The 19,250-nt window shown below is 32.4% G+C and overlaps 1 protein-coding gene and 1 long non-coding RNA gene across 2 annotated transcripts in view; one reads left to right on the forward strand and one right to left on the reverse strand.

The window, feature by feature from the left end:
• Nucleotides 1–17,262, reverse strand: part of LOC145246028 (charged multivesicular body protein 7-like) — a 61,014-nt gene extending 43,752 nt beyond the window's left edge. Inside the window, exons 1-5 of the mRNA XM_080107855.1 lie at nucleotides 16,803–17,262; nucleotides 12,891–13,068; nucleotides 10,636–10,836; nucleotides 3,845–3,915; nucleotides 3,423–3,485 (exon numbers count right to left, since the gene is read on the reverse strand). Of these exons, the coding sequence (XP_079963981.1) occupies nucleotides 3,423–3,485; nucleotides 3,845–3,915; nucleotides 10,636–10,836; nucleotides 12,891–13,068; nucleotides 16,803–17,077 (788 nt within the window). The 5' untranslated portion in view covers nucleotides 17,078–17,262. The remainder of the gene's footprint in view (nucleotides 1–3,422; nucleotides 3,486–3,844; nucleotides 3,916–10,635; nucleotides 10,837–12,890; nucleotides 13,069–16,802) is intronic.
• Nucleotides 17,263–17,326: 64 nt separating this feature from the next.
• LOC145246029 (uncharacterized) lies at nucleotides 17,327–18,985 on the forward strand. The gene is made up of 2 exons (XR_013863066.1): nucleotides 17,327–17,466; nucleotides 18,248–18,985. It is a non-coding gene; the product is annotated as an uncharacterized LOC145246029 (long non-coding RNA).
• Nucleotides 18,986–19,250: the final 265 nt, after the last annotated feature.

The following is a 19,250-nucleotide window of genomic DNA, read 5'->3' on the forward strand; positions in this document are numbered from 1 at the left end:
TAGGGAAGTGATCACTTCCACAGGGTTCTTCCTAAGTGCTCCATGTATAATCCAAGAAGCTTGATGGATCACACATGGTAAGATCAATGGCACTAGTTGATCCGTTTGTTGGATTTAAGTATGGGGGATTTTTTTGATTGAGAAGGCATAAGTTATTTTTGTTAATTAGTTGTTCAATTTTGTTTCCTTTTGAGTTTGTGATTTCACATCCCCATAACGTACTGTGGCAGTTAAAGTCTCCTAGAAGAATGAATGGTGAAGGTAGTTGTTTTATTAAATTTTTTAGTTCATTTTCATTTATTGGTTCATGAGGAGGGAGGTATATTGAGCAGATTGTGATTGTTTTGTGTAATGTGACTTGAGTTGTAATTGCTTAGAGATTTGTTTTGACAGAGAAATTGCTTTGAGGTATGTTATTCCTTACAAGAATTGAAGTGCCTCCATTAGCACGAAGGCCTGTGTTAGGGAAATAGTTGTATTGTTCATAGTGTGGTGTTTTGAAATGGTTATTGTTTTGTAGGAAGGTTTCTTGTAAGCAGACAATGGCTGGGTTGAAGAGTGAAATGAGTATAAGAAGTTCATTCTAATTAGATCTTATTCCACGACAATTCCATTGGATAATTTGTAGTGTTTTATTTCTATCCATGAGGTTGTTTAGTTTTCCTCAATTTCCATCTCTTTAGAAGTAGAGGGTTTATCTTTTGTCGGAGTCTGTGTCTTTGGTGAAGTGTTTTGCTGGGTTTTTTCTTTTTTTTGTTTGGATCTGGACGTCGATCTGGATCTTGCTTGAGATGTTGCAGTTTTGACTTCTTGTTCATTTTTTTCCCTCTTGATTACTTGTGTTTGGTTTCTTTTTTTATCTTGGGTGTTTTCGGTTTCCATTTTTTCTAGAATTTGGAATCTATTTTGAGTGTCTATTGTTTGGTTTTCTTCTTTTCTTGAACGTTCTTTATTTGCTGTTTTATCATTGCTTATGTTTTTATTAATTGCTGGTGGTTATTTTGTTGCTTTCTGTGATAATTTTTTTAATGGTTCTGTTGTGGATGGAATATTATTTTCTTTGTTTGGATTTGTTATTTCTATTTTGTTTCCCAGATTTGAATATTTTTCTTTTAGGTTATTTTGAAATTCTGGCCATTCTTTAATGTTTAATGTAATCAGTTTGTTTATCAGTTCTCTATATTGATCATGTATTTCATTATGTTGGTATGGTTTAGTTGTCTTTTTTTGTTGTCTCAGCATATGTGTTGTCTTTCATATACGTCTCAACTATTTTTCTGGCTTCTGGAAAGGTTGTGTTTTTTTTGTACTTTACTTCTATAATTTCTCTTTCTTTTTTTATATGTTTTAAGTAGCCAATTTTTATTTCTTTAGGTATTGTTAGTTTGTTAAACGTTAATATGTGTTGGTGGTTATTATTTTATTGTTTCTTTTTATGTTTATGCAGATGTGGTTGATTACTCCTTGTTTTTCTAATTCGGTTTTTATTTCTTCTTCTGTTGCTAGCGATAGTTCATAACTTCGAATTACTCCTTTCGAAGTGTTTAGTGTTTTATGGGGAAAGACTTGTACTTGTACTCATGGAAGTTCTTCATTTTCAGTAGAGATTGAGCATCTTTAAGATTGGTTATCTCAACTAGTAGATTTCCATCTTTTGTTTTTTTGATCATTTTTGGTTTACTTTTTGTGGATAATGTCTTTTCTATTAGGAAAGGTGATAAATTTCCAATTTTTTTATTTTCGATTAATTCAATAACCAAGAATCGTGGGAAGTTTCCTTCATCTATAGTTGGAACGGTTTTTCTAGTTTTTAATTTTTGTTCTTCATCTGAGCTTGAGAGGTCAGAGTCGGAGGAATGGTTTCTTTTAAGGGTTTTGAGAGGGATGCTTTTGTTTTTATCAGCCATGGATTTTGGGATTTATTTTTCATCAACCACACTCCCTACCCACCTCGGAGTCCAAAATTGGGGCATAGTAAGAGGAAACCCATTCGCTTTGACCATGTCGGGGCTACGTGGAGGATATACTCTTTTGGTAAGGAGTTCTCAAGCACTATATTTTCTGTTCAATATGTCCTCAAAAATACATTTGTTCAGATGGAGTGTTAAGTTCTGGTCTTTCCAATTGATTGACCTTTGCTACCGCCTTCTAGCACTTACTTGGTTTGCCTATTTTTTTGTAGTGGGGAAAAAAAAAAAAAAAAGATGGGAGTACCTTTAAGTTTTGTTCTTTGTTGTGGTAGTTGGTACTTTGGGTGTAAGTGCTAGGGCTTGGCATGACTGACCGAGTGGTCAGATCGGGCCTCTCCGACCGCCCGTCTAGCCGAAGTAATGTGTTGCAGTGCCTAGACTTTTATGCACCCAGGTCTAGGTTAGCTCAATCACCATGATCACGTCTTAAGGCATTACGGGTAGCAAACCACGGCTAACTGGTTGCCCCATTGAGGGATTTTTACCCTCTGCAGGGGGGCAGTTGGCTTATTCTAGTGCCCTACTAACAGGGCAAAAAAAAAAAGAAAAGATGGGGAGTGACGGGGTTGGTAAGTAGGGAAGGAAAAGGAAAGGGAGGGGAAGGGGTTGTTGCTTTTGTTTTTGTAGAACATAATTAAGTTTTACAAAAGAGAATAGAAAACAAAAACAGAAAATCGATGTAGCTGCATTTCGTCTCGGGAAGCCAACCTGATCTGGTAGCACCAGAGTGCATGACTGGCTAAATGGATACTGGTGAGAACTATGAGATCGACCAAGCTGAGATTAAATCCTATTCAATCTATTTTGGTCATTTAAACATTAATACTGTTGATTTAACAGAGTGCATGTAGGCACGTGTGAAAATATCAGGAGCTGTAGGATAGCTGGCTTGTGAAACTGAGTAGCAGCAGCTGTTAAAGTACAAATCAGGAAGCGTGCTTGTGTCAGAAGAAAAAGAAAAAATACTCCACATGATTGGAGAGAGAAGCAAAGTGCACACGCAGGAAAGATGGATGTGTAAAGTCGAAGACGAGAAATGGCTGGCTATAGTTGGTGTATGGTCGAGGTGAGAAAAAAGTGTGTGCCAGGCGAGATGGATGTGGCCCCGTGGTGACGTTTGGAAAGTAATGGTAATAAACGACTTGTGTTACAACAGAAAAAAATGTAGAGTCGGATTTTTTTTGCGATGGTACCAGATGGCATGGGGGTCCAAGAGAGGTTTGAACTGTAACATGATTTGCGCATAATGGCCATGTTCCATTGAGAAGTTGCAATTTCCTTAAAGCTATGAGTACTAAAATAGCAACTTGTCTTCAATTAACTGTAGATAATGAATCTTTTGTGTTTCAGTATGAGATAACCTAAAATTGTTCTATAATCTGTTAAATAAAATCTCCAAATGAAAAAGTGATGAAAGCCTTTGTGAAAATCATAAGTATTTAAAAAGCAAACCTTTTGATATCTTCTGTGAGCGTGTGAACTTGTTTATCCAGTCGTTGCTCAACACATTGTATTCTGTAAAGGGAAACAATTTTATTTTTTGAGTTTTAAATTAAGGAAATGATCATTTTTGTGAATCTGCTTTTGGATAAAAATCGGGATAATTGTTTGATAATCTATTATAAAAAGGAAAATTGCAAATCTGTGTGTATCCGAAATCAGAAACTACATAATATTCAATGCAAAAACTCATTTTAATTTGAAAAAGGAGAACCTTTTAGAACGAGAAAATATTACTTTATGAAAATCATTTCAGTTATAAATGTATATATTACAGACGCTCTTAAAAATTGCTTTATATAAAAATTGAGATTTCTAAAATTCAAAACCTAAATTAAAAAAGTATATTCTCAAATAAAATATTTATTACTTACTGAAATATTTTTAAATCTGTATATTTCACTGGTGATACATCAACATTTTTGTTTTCAGTAAACTTGACCAACTGAAAAAAAAAAAAAGAAAGAAAAAAAAATCCAAGTCATTTTAATCATAAAATAATAAATAAATTCATTAGTTTCAACTAAAAAGTCTCACATTTTATGAAGAAATGACCTCTCATGATTGGTAATATCATGAAACTACACTAAAAACTAAACTTATGTACATTTTATTAGAAGTTATTATCATCATCATCATTATTATCATTATTATTATTATCCTATAGCACATTCAGCCCTTTAAAGATCTGCTGTCTTAACTTGGTTCTCTTCTGATTTTAAGTCTTTTGAGATTATATATATATACTAGACTACCTGTGACCCGTTGGGTCAGTATGTTATATTAGCTATGGAATTAATGTATGAGCATGACACTTGTGACGTAAAGAAAATCCCTTTTTGTGACATAGCAGAAACATTTCTATGAAAGTATATTAAAATGAAAAAAGAATATAGATAGATTTCTATGAGTCGTTCTGTTTATAATTGTTTATTTTTGAAAAAAAAAAAAAATTACAGCCATTGAATTATAAGTGGTTTGCCATACTTATAGGTAAATGTGTACTGAACAGATACCATAATATTTAAAGTTAAATTCAAATTTCGATATATCTTTTACTTTAAAACGCAAAAAAACAAACAATTGGGACGCTGAAAACGTACACAGTAAAACAATGTTTTAGTGTCACGTTGATTATTTATTTGTAATGCAAATTAAAAAAAAACATTTTTGGGGTTATTTATTTATGTTGGTAGTGTAGAAGAAAATGTATGAATGTTTTTTAAAAAAGGTGTATTAAAAAATGGAGAATAAATTAAAAATATGAAAGCAGTGAGTAAATCGCTGTTGTAAAATGCTTTTATGGTAGTCAACCGGTTAAAGTAGATTTATTTGTAAGAAAATTGCATTAAAATAACTTAATAAACATAATATGGAAATGAACGATGTAAAAAAATGCAGAAAGTATTAACAATTGTTTATTTGGATAATTTAAACACAAAAAAAAACAAAAACAAACAATTGGGACGCTGAAAACATACACAGTAAAAAATGTTTTATTGTCGCGTTGATTATTTATTTATGTACGCATGCGCAACCAGAGTCGTAAACCGGATGTTGGGTTACAACACCTGTTACAAAGTCATTTGAGTTTTATAATTATATATATATATATATATATATATATATATTTGAAAATTTTCCAGGGGGGGGGGTACAGAATTTTATAACGGCTAAATACAGACCAAAAAAAATAATGAATTTAAAAAATAAAAAAAAGGTTAGCTAACCAGTGACTGATTTGCTAAGCAAATTTCTTTGTCTGTGCAACGGTGTTATTTTGCATCGAACCCGCGTGTTGTTTTTTCAACTAGGACTATGTTGCCGTCTATTCGCAAAGATGTTCTTCCCCCCACCATAATAATTCTATTATTTATTTATTTAAATCTAGTTGCAGTGTGCACTATGTTGGGCGAACATCGCAAAGATTAGATTTTCGTTTGAAACAGCATGTGCCTTCAAAGATTCGTTATGCAAATTTTTCACCCTCGGATGTAATATGTATGGTTTTGCGATTTGTGACCATCTTATAAATAACCATCGTGTGCCACGAATTTTAGTGCTGACATGTTTACGATCCTTAGTAAGTCGCACTCTCCCTATCATTTGAAAATTTTAGAGACTCTTTTTATTAAGTCATGGAGACCTTCTCTTTGCAAGCAAAAAGAAAATCTTCTTGGACTTAATTTAGTCTATGTAAGTTTTTCTCCTGTTTATTTCTGGGGTTTTTTTTGTTTTTTTTTCCTACCCCCGCCATATTCATGACTTTTTTTGTTTGTTTTAAATCGTATTTTCATCGATTTAGCTTTGATAAGTGAGGAACGAAACCTGGTTAGCTAACCTTTATTTTCATTTTTTAAGTTCATTATGCTTTTTGGTCTTTTGGTCTGAATTAAGCCGTTATATATATATATATATATATATATATATATATATATATATATATATATATATAAAATGTAGGGCTACATCAAACGACATCTTCAAATATCAATAAACATATAAAATTTTATTCATTCCATTATTTTCAATCATCTAATAATATTCATCATCATTCAATTGTCAATTAACTCATCTCATTTATTATCGTTGAGTGGCTTTTATTTGATGACGGAGTAAAAGGATTTCTATATAAAATGATAATTTATGCTCTCTCTCTCTATATATATATATATTTCCTCAAAACCTTCAGTCTTGATGGAGGGGAGACAAAAACTTGCTATGGTTTCAAATGAGTTGAAATAACAGCAAGGTAAGACTTGATTCCAAATATTTCTCATATTTTATATCTCCTCTCTTTTGGAAATAGGATACGGTCATAAATATCTCCAGTATCAAATAAGCTTTATACACTGAAATTTACTTTATGTATGAAAACCAAAGAGGGGAGATATAAAATATGAGAAATATTTGGAATGAAGTCTCTGCTTGCTGTTTCCAAGATATCAAGAAATTATAAAGTGGGGGATCAAGGTGGCCATAAAGTGGGTGATCATTTTACGTTAAATTAATATAGAAATAGAAAAGTGATCCCCACTTCTTGAAACAGTTATGTGTGACCTTAAGCGCAAATGTCATATAGCCCATTACACAATTCAGGTTACTAGCTTTCCAACAAGCCCTCATTTGTTAACTTCTGATCAGTAGTTGCCGAGATTTCGAACCTAAAAAATTGACCCAAAAAGTGGTATATGGATATATCTATACTCATAGCAGAATTGAATATCTTTGGTTCTATGGGACAAAACTACATGAAAATTTGCAGACTTTTAGAAGATTATAATACTATTCTATGGTTAAAATTTTATGACACTTGGTTAAAAAGAACCTATATTTTCAAACCAATAAAATATGCTCAAATTAGCATAGATTCATTTATATAGTGTCCTAGCAAGTCAGCTTTAGTTTTGCTGCTTTGGGATGAATTTTGCTTTGGATCTTTTTTGCTTGGTTGTCTCCCCTGTAGCCTTGCCAGGCCACTAATATTAGATGAAACATTAATTACAAACAATATTAAAATGCAAAAAATTCAAATTATTAAAACTTCTTTAATGACTCATAAGCAGCATTTTAGTTGATGAGTCCCTCTTTTGGATAAAACGTGTTCAATGGCATGAACAAATTTATGATTAAAAAAAAATAGCATTTTAAAAAAGATTGTAAAAATGTGAAAATAAGTTTTTCTACTTAAAAACAAATTGAAGAACTTCAGAATTGAAATATTTTTTCTATTTTACAATAATCTGTTATCATCTATACAATGATTTAATCTTGATTTTGTCCCTGCCTCTACAGTTCCAATAGAGAAAACAGCTGAACACTTCCTAAACAAATCTTCCACACTCACCACTTCCATAAGTGTGTTCACTTTTAAAAATTATTACATTAATTCTGATGAAACTGCCTCAAAAAATGTATTCCCCACACAGACAGTATTCCTCTTTATTTACTATGTCCTCACATTACTGACGTTTATTTACCAATATCACCATTTGTATAGCACTACTTCTTATCAAACAAAAATAGGATTAAGACTCCCAAAATTCATACTAGAATTATCTGCAAGGGCCTGTAGTGTAACAGATAAAGTACTTGATAAAATTGTAGGCGACACTTTGCTGGAGGTTGAAAGTTTAATGCTCAATACAATAAAAAATTACTTAAGACTTCTACTCGGTTATGGCTGATGGAATGAGAGCCTGTGGATTAAATGTTTGATTCCATTCAAAATTCCATTCATATCTCAAGTTCAACAGAAAGATTTCCAAATTCAATAAGATACATCTGAAGATGATCAGAGGATACAGCGGCCAAAATGTTATGCAAATAACACTGAAAATGAGAAAAGTTGTCTGAATAAACCAAATTATCAATCCTCAAAAATTCAGTTAAACTAATAGGATAAACTGAAAATATGGAATAACAGTCAAGATGAACTTACCTAAAACCAAAACGAAGGTGTGTATTTCTCTTTGGGTAACTATTTCTGGTTGATATCCTTGTTCTGTACCAGAAGGGTGTTAGATGTAATGCGATACAATGTAATGTGTACAGAATGTGAATTCACAAAAAGAGTAGTGACTTGAAGGATCAATTAGCCTTGAGAACGAAGGCATATCCTATTTACATTCATCTCCACAAAGAGATAGTAGTACTACTGCTATCTAGGAAAAATGTGGTGAATGCATGTGATGAATGTGAACTCAGTACAATTACGAGAGTGAAAAGAGCATGAGCAAAATTTTGTGGGCTGTTGTTGCTGACAACATAATGAGATGTCTTTCTCTACATCCAGACTAAGTTGTATCTCACAGCGCAATGATTGATCCATCATTAGATTTGCAATGTGAAATCTGACAAAAAACCATCATGTCAGATGATTTGCTGGAAACACTACATTTTACCTGCCTCAAGTTCGGGTGTGTCCTACTGAAGAGTCTAAAGGAAGATAAAACTTGAGTCTAGGTCTTTGGATTTTATGATCTGCGTGGGCTGCAATATTGTATTGGATTGTGAAAATAATTATATAGTACCTTACATTAAAGTTAATAAATATTATTCAAAGGATAAATTGGTTATGCTGGTATGATCATGTGGAGCATTCATCTTACTGGATAAACTGTTGAAGAAGCATGGATGTTTTGAATTGCAAAAAGGTTATGGGCTAAAAAAAAAAAAAATCATGTTGAGCTAAATACGTCTATACTTATTTTGACCCGTTCAGTACATTTTCTGGACACTGTTCATGAGGAAAAGAAAAATTTTATCTTAAAATATTTATTCATGCTCGTTGGTTTGGTTGTTTTATGACAATCAACCCTTTCTTGAGTTATTTAATTTTGAATCCAATAATTTTTTAATAATAATAGTTTTATGCTTTAAGTTCTTTACATCTGCAAATATTTATTCATGGTGTTTGGTTTGATTATTTTGTAGAGGAAAATTATTTTTGTGAATGTCTTTGCAGAACATGATTGAGTTTTGCAAAGGGAAAGCAAAAAAACAATATCAATGTTTGGGGCATTTATTAGTCATGAAGCCTGTATCTTCAGAGAGCCTGATCTGGTAGCACCAGTCAGGCAACTTGCAAGCAAGTAATCACACAAGATCATATAGAGTGGACGTTGAAGACAGTTGACATGCTGAACTAGAAAGTAAGCTTGCAAAATATCATCTGGACAAGGGAAAATTGATATTAAATAGATAAAGAATATCTACGAAGCAGAGATATATACATATTTTTGTATACAAACACACACATATATATTTCAGAGTTTATATACAAAATATTTTTTTTAAATAACAAACTCAATGAAGTTATGTTTTCACTTTCATATGATATATACTGGGTGATTGCATCCTAATAACCAAAATCATAATTTTATTTTTATGAATGCCTATAATTTTTGCCTCACCATCTTTGCACATTTCGCAACCGGTAATGGAAATTATTGTCTTTGGTTTATTTGGCTGCTCTTCAAAGACAATCAAATATTAATAAAAAAACAAACAAACAAGCAACAACAGGTAATATTCCAAAACAAAAAATAGAAGAAAGGTAATTATGAAAGATGAGAAGTACGGCAAGTCAAAAACACAAAAACTCACTTTAAAGATTATAATCAGAGAAAATCTCCCTCAAAACATCTGATGCCATATTGGAAAATTCTCATGTCGCCATCTTTAATTTTAAATCTAAATTTATAATATACTAGACTACCAGTGACCTGTTAGGTCAGTATATGTCATGGCTAACTATGGAATAGTGAGTATGTTAATTATGGCAAAAATATGCACGCTTGCACGTACAACAATGATCACCACTTTTAGCATAAGGAATTACATTGCTTAATATTTAGAAAACTACTCATTTGAGGCAAATTTAAATGTGATATTTGTTTTCAGCATACCAGAAAACTTTTAGAAGTCATCATTTTGAAGGAAAATGGTTATGATAAACCAGGTAAAATTTACTAAAAATTCTATTTCTATATTTTCTTTAAAAAAAAAAAAAAAAAGAAGAGCTATATTATATACAATGTTGGTCATCCAAACCTTAAAATTTGTCTTGACGTCACTTCCGGCAAATAGCTTTGTAAACAAAGAAATGCGACTCTTAGCAAAAACTCTTATCACAAGTCAACGGCTATAACTTTTGCCTATTTTTAACAGGCTAAAAAGTAATCTTCAAAGTATTACACAATTTGCAAGAATTTTAACGTCTTTAAACTGCCACTTACAGAATGTAATGCAATAAAAAGGCTTTAAAATAGTTTAAATTGTAAAAACTAAAGCAAATACTTAAGTATTAAGTGCTATTGTGTGTGGATATAGTTACAGTGAGAAATAGAATTTTAGTTTTTTTCTTAATCAACTATTTAACTATGAGAGGTCACTTTTACTTCATTTGGTAACAGTTACTTATCGTTTTTATAAGTATATTTTAAACACAAAACAATTGCTGATTAAAAAAAAGCTTTCATGGCTTTGTTTTTATTTTATTATTTATTGAATTTTCCAAACTGGAAACCAGATGGATGGTTTCAATGCCTAAGCAAGACAATTTGAGTTTTATAATATAATAGATATATATATTTAAAGGAAAGTGATAGAGAGAGCATAATAAAGTTGACGGTAAATAAGAGAATGAATCAAGGATACTCACAGGTTTTTCATTGGATGAGCTTTGTGGTATGATGAGAGCTTTTTTGTGTTTCACTAAATATGTTATGAGCAATGACAATTCCCTTTTGTCTGTGCATAAATTGGCATACAACTCCATTAAATGGTCATAGTCAATTAAATGTTGTTCACGATGTGTGCAAACTCTTTCCAGATGGCTCTCTAGCAACTGATCAGCTTTTTTCTAGAAAACAAAAACATATTTGCTTAGATCAACAGAGAAAGGAGCAGGCTGTGTAGTTGATAGTTCAAAGTCCAAATGATTCCTGAAATGTTAAAAGCTCCAACAAGACATTTTCTTCCATTCTTATAATTTATTATTGATAACGTTTTGATTTCAACATAAATGTTTTTCAGGATTTTTCTGTGAACTCAGCGTTTTATTTTTCAGGAATAAACTCTAAACAATTTGATGTATTGTTTTTAAAATTATACATTAAAAAATGTGATGTTTGATGCTTTAATAATGACAAAGTGCACCAGCCAAACTTTAGAAAAACTGAATAGACTTATTAAGACACATGCAAACAACAAGAAATTATTTGTATGTAAACATACACTGGATAGATATGGCAGTTCAAAATAAACAGGAAAACTCTGATATCCCTATACATGTGTGTGTATATATATATATATATATATATATATATATTTATTTTTAAAATATAATTAACCACTGACACATGTCTGATATTCCCAAATGGTCACTCATTTGGTACTGATTAGGTTCAACATTGCTTAACTTTAGTAATCTAATAAGAGTCTGTGTGTCAATGTAATTTTATTGTTATGAGAGTGCATTTTCCTTATAAAAAAGTATTATAACATTCATTTTCCACATAAAAATTAATAGAACATTAAATTATTCTATTTAGAAAGGTCTAAAACAATCTGGAATAATTAAAAAAATTCCATGCAAAAACATGTAAGGATGCTGTACTAGTAGACACATCAGTTGTTAAGAACTCTGGACATGTTTCTAAGATGAAAATTCAGCTGAAAGAAACTTCTTTAAAGCCAACCACTGCATCATTTGAAGAAAATGGAATTTCTGTAAATACAAAAATTTCTGTATACTTTCTTACTGACCAAAGCAGTATATATTTTAATATTCTTCTTATCAGATTTACCGTACATAAAACATATGATTTGAAGTTCTTATCTCCCTTTTACCATCAACGCTATATATCCTATAATTGCTTTCAAAGCTACTAGCAGTAGTACTAATAAAGTCTATTTACTTGTAAATATTATTTGTATGTTTTGTTTTATGTTAAACCTAATATTTATATTTTTAACTCTGTGTTTTCTTTTTTTTTCTTTTTAGTTTGTTGTTCGTTCATATCCCTGGACAGACACGTAACATTTTGTGTGGGCGTGAATATAGATCCTACAATATCATTGTATTCCCTTTAATCAAAATGAAATGTATTTATCCCACATAACTTGAGTAATGTTACTTCAAAATATATATGGCTATAGGGGTGGGTGGGTTGATTTCCAAAACCATAGGAAGAGTTTGTGAACAAACAGGCAAATAAAATACAGCTTTGTATATATAGAAGATATTCAATGAGATAATAATTTCAATTGAAACAAAATTCATTAAAATAAAAGATACCCAAACAGACAAAAAATATATACTATAATTTCTATATTACCAATTTTTTTATTGAAATATTCATGATAATGATGGTGGAGGAGGAAGAAGAGGAAACAATGGGATGAAAATCCCATAATTTGCCCCCCCCCCTCTCATATGATGACACCAATATTAATAGTTATTACACAAAATGTTCATTAAGGGTCTAAGAAGATGGAAAGAATGAGAAAGGAAAGCACTTTATTAAAAGGGCATAGAAAGTATGTAGTCACTAAAATTCCAGAAAAAAAAACTACTATTACCAATGTGAATTCAATGGTAAATGGCTGTTACAAAAATGCAAAGACATTTGTACAATGATGAAAAGAATCATGACCACAGAAGAAATACACTACTGACCTCCAAAAAAGGAGGAAGTAATGCCTGAGAGGGTGTCTAATGATAACAGAATAGATATACACTAACCCTAACTTCCATCCTCCTAAATTGAGCACTGAAAATATATTAGTCTGAAATAGCATAGTTAATTGAACATGAAAAAATAGGATAGTTTCAGTTTAAAGTCTCCATTACTAATCGATGTAAGAATGCTTTTAGACAAAATTTTAATGTTTTTATTTGAATGTGTTACTGACCTTCAAGACTTCCATGACACATTCTTCTTGAATTTTATTGTTTTTCACTATCATATTGCTGGCTAAGGTCACTGCCCAAGAGAGAGGGTTCCGGATCAACTTGGAATAACCCCAATAAAGCCAACCAACAGCAGCTCCATCAGATTCCACAACAGACAAAGGTTTCAGTTTTCCAGATCTTCAAAATGAAAATGTCAAAAGATAGAAAAAAACGCAAAAGAAATTTTGTATGAAATTAAATTTGTAATTACTATCGTTACACTTTATTGATCAAAAGTCATTTTTAGACCTTCAAACTTTCCAGTTGAAATTAAGGTTTGAAAAGGAAAAAATAAAAAATAAAATATCATGGTTCTAATTTATGCACTTCCTGTATAAAAGAAATTTATTTTATGTTAGGTCACAACACCCTCTGCCAAGAAACTGTCAAAGATGATGCACCCCAGGAGGACTCATTACAAGTCTTGGCAAATTGTGCCAAGAAAGAAGATCCCTGGCTACCTGACCCTATAACAAATGTGGGAAGAAATCATGTTAACATGACCAAGGGAGGGAGAAGTATGTGGAAGTAGTGAATTTAAAGATGAAATTGGATGACCTGAAAGTGAACACCTGAATCCTCCAGACAACTGTAACCCTCTTCCTTTAAAAAAATTCTACAACCCCCTCCAAAACAGCCGACATCCAAAATCTGCACCCAGTTTCCGACAAAAACAAAACTCTGTTCACCATCAAAAACTATGCTTCCATCTGTCACAGCTCCCATCCTCCAGAAGTTAACCAAATGTATACCCCTTAATCATGTCCAGACATTTCCATAACTCATAAGACATAAATGTCTTCTCAATTATTAAATTATTTCTCTCTGATAGGTTCATAACAGTAGTGGTTGATGGGCAGAAATCAGAAGCTCACAGTATACATACATACCTCTCCATCGTACAGTATATTGATACTCTATGGCTGATTGGGATAGCTTTCGTACATTTATATCAGATCTACCTCTTCAATCCATGTTTAAAAAAAAATTAACAAAATAATCCAAAAAGCGCAAAGTTCAAGCCAAAATAAAAAAAACAAGGTCACACACATCAAAATTCTTTCCTTTTCAGAATAATAAACGCTCCCTCGAACGCGCTGCATACAAGATGCATAGTTTGCTATGGCGGCCTCACATCACACATGTACATCAGCCAAATTATATTTTCTTATGCAGACTTTTAGGTGCTAATGCACTTACTGATCCGCGCTATTTTTTAAATCGTATTTCCAAGTTTAATTAAAGTTTTATGATATGTTTTTTTATTCAATTGTACAGAATAGTTACAAAACACCCTCTTCTCCCCATGTTAAGAATGGCTTTTTAAATAACGTTATTATTTCAGCACGGATCAATAAGTGCATGAGTACCGATTTTAAATAAATGTTTTTACTATTATATATCGATACATTTTTGGTACTTCTACAGTTTATTGTCGAAAATGGAGACGCCATTTTTTTCGAGCACTTGTTAAAATCAGAGAGAGAAATCAGTATTTTAAACTATGACCGAAGTGGGAAATAAATAAAAAAATTACAAAATTGTTTTATTAGAATTATATCTTCTTACGCAGACTTTTCAATAAATATCTTTACAATTATATTTTGATACATTTTTATACAATAAATGTTTTCCTTTTCGGCCCTCTTGCAGTTTAAGGAAACAAAAATATGAGGAAGAAAATGGGACATAAGTCGTGTTACACCGGTAGTAAGAATACCACTTGATTGGATAGTAAAATTGATGTCATTTTATAAATAAAATGAAATATTGAAATTGACAATGTTAGAAAACAGATTTCTTTTTTAAATGTTTTTTAATTAAATACAGGAATTAAAAAAAAATGATTTTTAACCGTTTAGAATTTTTTATTGAATAAGCTTTGACAAGCTTCTGGGCTTGACAATTACTCCTGATCTTAAATGGAACACATGCATCAAATCTGTTGCCAGGGCCGCTGGAAAAATGGTGGGATCTTTCTATCCATCCAGTAGATATATCACTACTGATGCAATTCTCTATCTATATAAGAGCCAGGTACGTCCAAGGATGGAATACTGTTGCCACATCTGGGCAGGAGCTGCTAGAAAGAACTTGTCCTGCCTTGATAGAGTTCAAAATAGACTTCGTAGCCTCGTAGGAGATGTCCTTTTCTCTTCCCTGCAACCTCTTTCTCACAGAAGAGATATTGCGAGCTTGTATCGTTATTTTTATGGAAAGTGTTCGACTGAGCTTCAGTCTATGGTCCCCTCTCACCAAACTTTCACCAGAAACACTCATCTAGCTGAAAACACTATGAATAATTCCCCCCCCCACTCTTTATCTGTGCCTAAACCTAAACGTAGATTCCATGAACAAAGCTTCTTTCAACTGCACGCCTGTGGAATTGTTTTCCGTTTTCCTCTTTTCCGTTTTCCTGCTTTCCGGCTGACTACAATATGGTTGTGTTCAAGTCTAACGTAAATAAGTTCTTGATGAGCCGTTCCATATAAGTTACCGAATTTTCATTACTAATGATTACTATATTTTCCAATTTCTACTGTACACTCTTTAACCCTTATCCTTGAGTGGCCTCTTGGCCTTGATAATGTGGTGATACCTGTGTAAAAAAAACAAAAAAAAACCCAACTCCCGCGTAATTTTATAAATAAAATGACAAACAAATAAAAATAATTAAAAATTATAAAAATAAACGATACATTGACAATAATAAAAACAGATTTTTTTTACAAATTCCGTTTTACGTCATTGTTTGCGGCGTTAATATCTGATCAGCAATTTGTTGTCCACTTCCTTTCATTTTCGATTTTTTTTAGATCTAATTAATTTTTTTTAAAAATAAAGTAAAATAGTTCACTATAAATAGGCAATCGAATTGCGTTACTTAAATATGATTACCTTTTAAAAAATATTTTACAATTATTTTTTATACTAATAATTATTGAATACTTAGAATAATTTCAATTTTTAAATTTCTATCAATATTTTAAAAAATGACGCCGAATCCAATCAAGTGGCATTCTTACTACCAAACACGACATATCCCATTTTCTTTCTCATATTTTTATTTCTTTAAACTGTAAGAGGGCCTGGTTTTCTAATGGGACTCGCCCAGTGTAAACAATTATGAATATGTCATTTTCATTTTCTGTTTTTAATAATTACCAAAAAGCCATTCTTAACATATGGAGGGCCGGAGGGGAGGGTGTTTTGTACCTATTCTATACTTCAACCTTACAATTGAATAAAAAAAACATATCATAAAACTTTAATTAAACTTGGAAATACGATTTAAAAAATAGTGCGGATCACTCTCTGCATTAGCACCCAAACACTTTCACTTTCTTTATTTACTTTTTTCATAGTTCTTTCCGGAAGTAATTAATATCTAAATTTTTTTATTTATTTCCTACTTCGGCCATAGTTTAAAATACTGATTTCTCCCCCTGATTCTAATGATAGGTGCTCGAAAAAAAAAATGTCGTCTCTATTTTCGGCGATAAACTGTAGAAGTACCACATTTTTATACAATAAATGCTTTCGAAATATTTTTGTATTCGGAAAAAAAAACAAAAAATCTTGTTTGTTATTTGACCAAGAAGAAATTGGAGTTATCGCCCCCTAACAATTTAATAAACAATGATGAAGTAAAAATTGAATTTCATTTGAAATCATATGTAAAAAAATAAAGTTTGATTTTCTATAAACATTGAATAAAAGTTCGATTTTTAAGACTATAAAAAATGAATTCGAAATTTTTTAAAGAAGAGAAAATACAATTTAAAGACAAAACTTAATTCTATTCAGCATTTCGGCGGAAATCAAGAGAAGTATTGTAAACATTCTAACCACGTCTGATCAACTGTACTGACCTCTTCATGTCGGCAATGACCGCTTCCAGGCATTGGGGTGTCCGTCCATTACGAACGAATTGTTTGGCCAGACGATCCGCTTCGATGATGATCAATCCATTTTGGTGGCAGTGACGAGTAATGGCTTCGTGCCAAAAGTCCATCTTCTGTTGCCAGGATTGCGGGTTCACCGATTTATCTCGTAACGAACAATACATGACATTCATCTTTTGCTCGTCCGAACAGATTCGGGCAAACTCTTCGTCGCTCATTCTTTCAGATGGAGACGACGACATAGCAGAATATTTAAAATAATATTAAAACATTAATAAAGAAAAACGTAAAAGATTTAAAACAAATATCGAAAAGAATTACATGTCAGAAATGTTGGTGAATTGTTCGTTTGAGGAATAGAACTTCATACCGGAAGTGACCTCTTTTTATCCCCCGCCCCGCCACCGTCGCAAGGTCAAAGTTAACGAAAAGGTTAGTTTGTAAATACGTAAATGACGAGAACAAAAATCTTTGATAACTTGTTCTTTTCATTTGCAAAAGAAAAACAAATGATTGAGATGCATTTGTTCATAAGTAACACAAGCAGGGAGACCCGACGGGCTTTCGTTGAGAATCGCACTTCTTTGTTTACAAAACCATTCGGCGAAAGTGACGCCAGACAAATTATAAGGTACGGATGACCAACAGCACCAACATATACTGTATTAGCAAATAGAAAAATAGAAATTTATTCAAGCAGTCTTTGGTAAATTTTTACTTGGTTTCCACCTTCACATTTTCCTTTAAAATGATGATTTTAGAGGTTTTCGGATATGCTGAAAACGAATATTGCATTTAAATTTTTGGTAAATTTTTACATTAAGTCCACCTCCACAATTTTCTTTAAAATGACGACTTTCACAGGTTTTCGACTATGCTGAATAAGAAAATCTCATTTAAATTTTGCTGAAGTAGTTTTTGAGATATAACGACCTATATTATGCACTGTAATTCACTGGACGATATGTTGCAGTTGCACGTACGTGAAATAAACAAATATACTTATCTGAAACCGATACTGCCATCTAACGGAAACAAATCCATTTTTCTGCGACTGACACTGCCTGCCCCTAATTTTTTTTTTTTAATAGTATTTGCGGGTGGGTATGCTGACAATGAATATCATAGTTAAATTTGGGGCAAATATTTTCATACCCTCCCCAAAATCGGGTGTTTATTTTTAAAGTCATTCTTAACATGGGGAGGTTGAGGGTATCTATTTTATCTGCAAACGAAAAGAAACATAAAATTTGATTTTTTTTCAAATAATTAATAACAATAAACTTTTAATTCCAAATCGAATCGAACATACACACAATCAGTTTACATCTCATTTTATTGTGACAAATTCAGTTGGGAATTAAATCTATTCATGTTTTTTTTTTTTTTTTTTTTTTGTTTTTTTTACCAAGAACGACACCCGATGTAACAACACTCTTTCATGAATACAGCGTGTCTGTGGTGAACTTCTTTCAAATCTTTCAACGCAGCTGGAATCCGTGACTTTGATGTTTCCAGTTGTCAACAAGCCCAGCAGCTAAAAAGACTCAACAGCAGTAGCGGTAGCTCAAACAGCCATTTTCAGGGCTACCTTTTCTACACTACATTTTGCAAACCATAAACTACTCCTATGGCAACCATGAACTACTTCTCTGCGACTACTACTGCCTGCCTGCTCCCTGAGACTACTCTCCTTTAACCAGCGGATTCCAGCACCTCCTGCAGCCTTCCATCTCCTGCAGCCTTCCAGTGTTTCCTGCAGCCTTCTAGCACCTTCCATAACTTTCTGCAGCATTCCAGCGCCTCCAGCAGTTTTCAGTACTTTCTGCAGTCTTTCAGTGCTTTCAGTGCCTTCTACAGCTTTCCAGTACTTCCTGCAGCCCTTGGTGCCTCCTGCAGACTTTCAGCGCCTCCTGCAGCCCTCCAGCACCCCCTACATCTTCTTGCAGTCTTCCATCGTTTCCTGCAGCTCTATTTCAGTACCCAGTGTCTGGTTACCTCCTCCAGTGCCTACTAACATCAAACTGTCCCATTCCAGAGATTGATACTGATTTACTTGAACCAACCACAATTTCCAGGCCTTATGAATTTGCCATTTGCATTTATTTCTATTTGGTAAATAAAAGACGATTTCTCGTCTTTAAAATGAATTTCAGTGTTTGTTATTCTTCTCTTGTTATTGTCATTACTCTTTTGCCTCTGTGTCTACTTTGTAGTTGTACGGTTGATTGGCGCATCTCCATACCACCTCCCAACAGGCTTCATTGTATAGGTCCATTTAATTTAATTCTATATCCTTCATTTTATTTTATTTATTTTTCCCCTGGCTGACGCTCCCAACCAAGGAAAATTAAATTAAATGATTTAAAAGATTTGAATCCCCCATAAAAAGACTTTACTATGGCGAATTTATTC

This window comes from Euprymna scolopes, chromosome 23 (assembly GCF_053919585.1).
Source record: "Euprymna scolopes isolate OS-2025 chromosome 23, ASM5391958v1, whole genome shotgun sequence".
Classification (NCBI taxonomy): Eukaryota; Metazoa; Mollusca; class Cephalopoda; order Sepiida; family Sepiolidae; genus Euprymna; species Euprymna scolopes.